Raw genomic sequence first — 3,246 nt, 5'->3', positions numbered from 1 at the left:
GTGTAAAGAATGGTGCATGCATTCGTCAGTTTCCTTCCTAAAGAGTTGGCGACCACTGTGCTGCCTACCTATTTTCATAAAAAACTATTCATCAAATGTATGTCCATGTGTTTCTAATATAATCCTGGGATATTCTCAATAGGAAGTTAAAAGCAATTTTATGACATGATGGTTTTTAAAAAAGGCTAAATCCTCAATGATCCAAGACATCACTGAGGCATCTTTACTCTTTACAAGTTTGGAAAAGGAACAAAAGTGAACACATTTCTGTTCACTTTTGGTGATTCACATCAGGGTTAAAGATTCACCGTCACTTACTTTTTAGTTCATTCTTGTTTATTGAAGCTAGAAGATTGCATGGCCATTTAGATTCAACAAGTGATGCCACATCCTTTGTGTTTTTCTGTCTCCAGTTCATTTCTACATCCTCTTGTCCTGAACTGTTACATTCAGTTGAGAACTAAGTTTATGTCCTAAGTCTGCATGTACGTCGCGCTGCTGCAGTGAAACAGGAGACCGTTCCACATCATCTGCGCACTCCTCATCTGATCTCTATCAGCAGCCACCATGACTCACCAGTATCCAGCACTGACCCCTGAACAGAAGAAGGAGCTGCAGGACATTGCTCATAGGATAGTAGCTCCAGGCAAAGGCATCCTCGCAGCTGATGAGTCCACCGGCAGCATGGCAAAGCGCTTGAACCCCATTGGGGTCGAGAACACTGAGGAGAACAGGCGCCGCTACCGCCAGTTGCTCTTCACAGCTGACCAGCGCATCGACAGCTGTATCGGAGGTGTGATCTTCTTCCATGAAACCCTCTACCAGAACACTGACGATGGCGTCAACTTCGCCAAGCTCATCAAAGACCGCGGCATTGTCGTTGGCATCAAGGTTGACAAGGGTGTTGTACCCCTCGCTGGAACAAATGGCGAGACCACCACTCAGGGTCTGGATGGGCTGTCCGAGCGATGCGCGCAGTATAAGAAGGACGGCGCAGATTTCGCCAAGTGGCGTTCTGTGCTGAAGATCAGCGAAACCACGCCGTCTGAGCTGGCCATCTTTGAGAATGCCAACGTGCTGGCACGATATGCTAGCATCTGCCAACAGAATGGTATTGTTCCAATTGTGGAGCCTGAGATCCTTCCTGATGGAGATCATGACCTGAAGCGTTGCCAGTACGTCACTGAGAAGGTCCTTGCTGCAGTGTACAAGGCTCTGTCGGACCATCACGTGTACCTGGAGGGGACACTGCTGAAGCCCAACATGGTCACAGCTGGACACTCCTGCCCAACTAAGTACAGCAGTGAAGAAATCGCCATGGCTACTGTCACTGCTCTGCGCCGCACAGTGCCTCCTGCTGTCCCAGGGGTGACATTCTTGTCTGGTGGCCAGTCTGAGGAAGAGGCCAGCGTGAACCTTAATGCCATTAACAACTGCCCACTCCCCAAGCCCTGGGCCCTGACTTTCTCCTACGGCCGTGCCCTGCAGGCCTCAGCTCTTAACGCCTGGAAAGGACAGCTGAAAAACGAGAAGGCCGCCACCGAGGAGTTCGTCAAGCGTGCCGAGGCTAACGGTCTGGCTGCACTCGGCAAGTACGAGTCTTCCGGAAGTGGCACCGCCGCAGCCCAGTCCCTCTACGTGGCTAATCACGCCTATTAAACAGCAAACTACCACGTTGAGCTGTGGCATAGTTAGTCTTATATCTGCTCTGCTGTCTCCCCTCTTCACTCCTCCATCAATCACAGGCCTGTGCTGTCTGCTTTACTTTAGAGTTCTTAAATTTACATTATTAGATATGTGTATTTGAAACCATCATGTGACATCACAGTACTAAAAGGAAACGGACATGGGTCATCTGTCTTTTTTTTTAAATTCCCCCCTAGTTTCAACAAATGGTTACAGTTTTGAGATTATTTGAAGTTAAACGGTTGGAGGATAATCAAAAATGTTTAGTCAGTATTCATTCCACGTCCCTTCTTTCACGCAGCTGTCTTCACACAAAATATGTGATCACTCCCAAGCAGGCCAGATCAGCATGTTTGTGTCAGTGTTTCGCTTCTGTCAGAACAGCATTTGTTCATTGTTGAAACGCTCTACTAACATCCGCACTGACACCAAGTGGGACCAACTGCTTATTAGTGGCATCAGAACATGCGTTAAGGAGCAAGATGGCAGACGAGGTGAAAATGTTGAGCCGAGTTGATCTTTTGAACAAAGGCGTGGAGTGCTCTGTTGTGCTTTCAAACAGATGTATATCTAGTAGATGTAAGCAGGCACATTATACTGTAATAAGCCACTACACACCAGGATTCTTCCCTTTTTTTTTTCTTTTTTTTTTCTTTTTTTCTGTGTTCTTGTGCTCCTTATCACCATTATTGAATTTAAAAACAAAAAAACATCTTGTGTGTCTGTTCATTAGCTTAACATTACATGCAGTAATCGATGTATTCAGTTGTGTGAAGGTGTCAATATTATGTGATGCTAGTGTGTCATCCTCCCACCTGTTTTTCCCCCTGCCTGCCCTACCGAACGACCAGACTCGTTTCTATCGACATTCACATCCAATGGACCAATGGCGTGGGGTCAGCAGCGGGGAAACGGTCGCTGCTGTGTTGGAGTACTGTGCCGTTTGTGGTGTTAATATTGTTCTTTAAGCACTTGGTGTGTCAAATAGTGGAGAAAAATAAACTAAAACCTTAAAACATCAAAAAAAAAAAAAAAAAAAAAAAAAAAAAAAAAAAAAAGGACAATGGGTGTAAAGAATGGTGCATGCATTCGTCAGTTTCCTTCCTAAAGAGTTGGCGACCACTGTGCTGCCTACCTATTTTCATAAAAAACTATTCATCAAATGTATGTCCATGTGTTTCTAATATAATCCTGGGATATTCTCAATAGGAAGTTAAAAGCAATTTTATGACATGATGGTTTTTAAAAAAGGCTAAATCCTCAATGATCCAAGACATCACTGAGGCATCTTTACTCTTTACAAGTTTGGAAAAGGAACAAAAGTGAACACATTTCTGTTCACTTTTGGTGATTCACATCAGGGTTAAAGATTCACCGTCACTTACTTTTTAGTTCATTCTTGTTTATTGAAGCTAGAAGATTGCATGGCCATTTAGATTCAACAAGTGATGCCACATCCTTTGTGTTTTTCTGTCTCCAGTTCATTTCTACATCCTCTTGTCCTGAACTGTTACATTCAGTTGAGAACTAAGTTTATGTCCTAAGTCTGCATGTATATCA

At 44.4% G+C, this 3,246-nt stretch overlaps 1 protein-coding gene across 1 annotated transcript; it reads left to right on the top strand.

The window, feature by feature from the left end:
- Positions 1–492: 492 nt before the first annotated feature.
- Positions 493–2,658, top strand: LOC146492059 (fructose-bisphosphate aldolase C-B). The gene has a single exon (XM_085151920.1). The coding sequence runs from the start codon at positions 568–570 to the stop codon at positions 1,657–1,659; it is 1,092 nt and encodes a 363-aa protein (XP_085008046.1). The 5' UTR covers positions 493–567; the 3' UTR covers positions 1,660–2,658.
- The last annotated feature ends 588 nt before the right edge of the window (positions 2,659–3,246 follow it).

This window comes from Neolamprologus multifasciatus, chromosome 23 (assembly GCF_963576455.1).
Source record: "Neolamprologus multifasciatus chromosome 23, fNeoMul1.2, whole genome shotgun sequence".
NCBI classification, from domain to species: domain Eukaryota; kingdom Metazoa; phylum Chordata; class Actinopteri; order Cichliformes; family Cichlidae; genus Neolamprologus; species Neolamprologus multifasciatus.
This window is presented reverse-complemented; position numbering and strand designations above follow the sequence as displayed.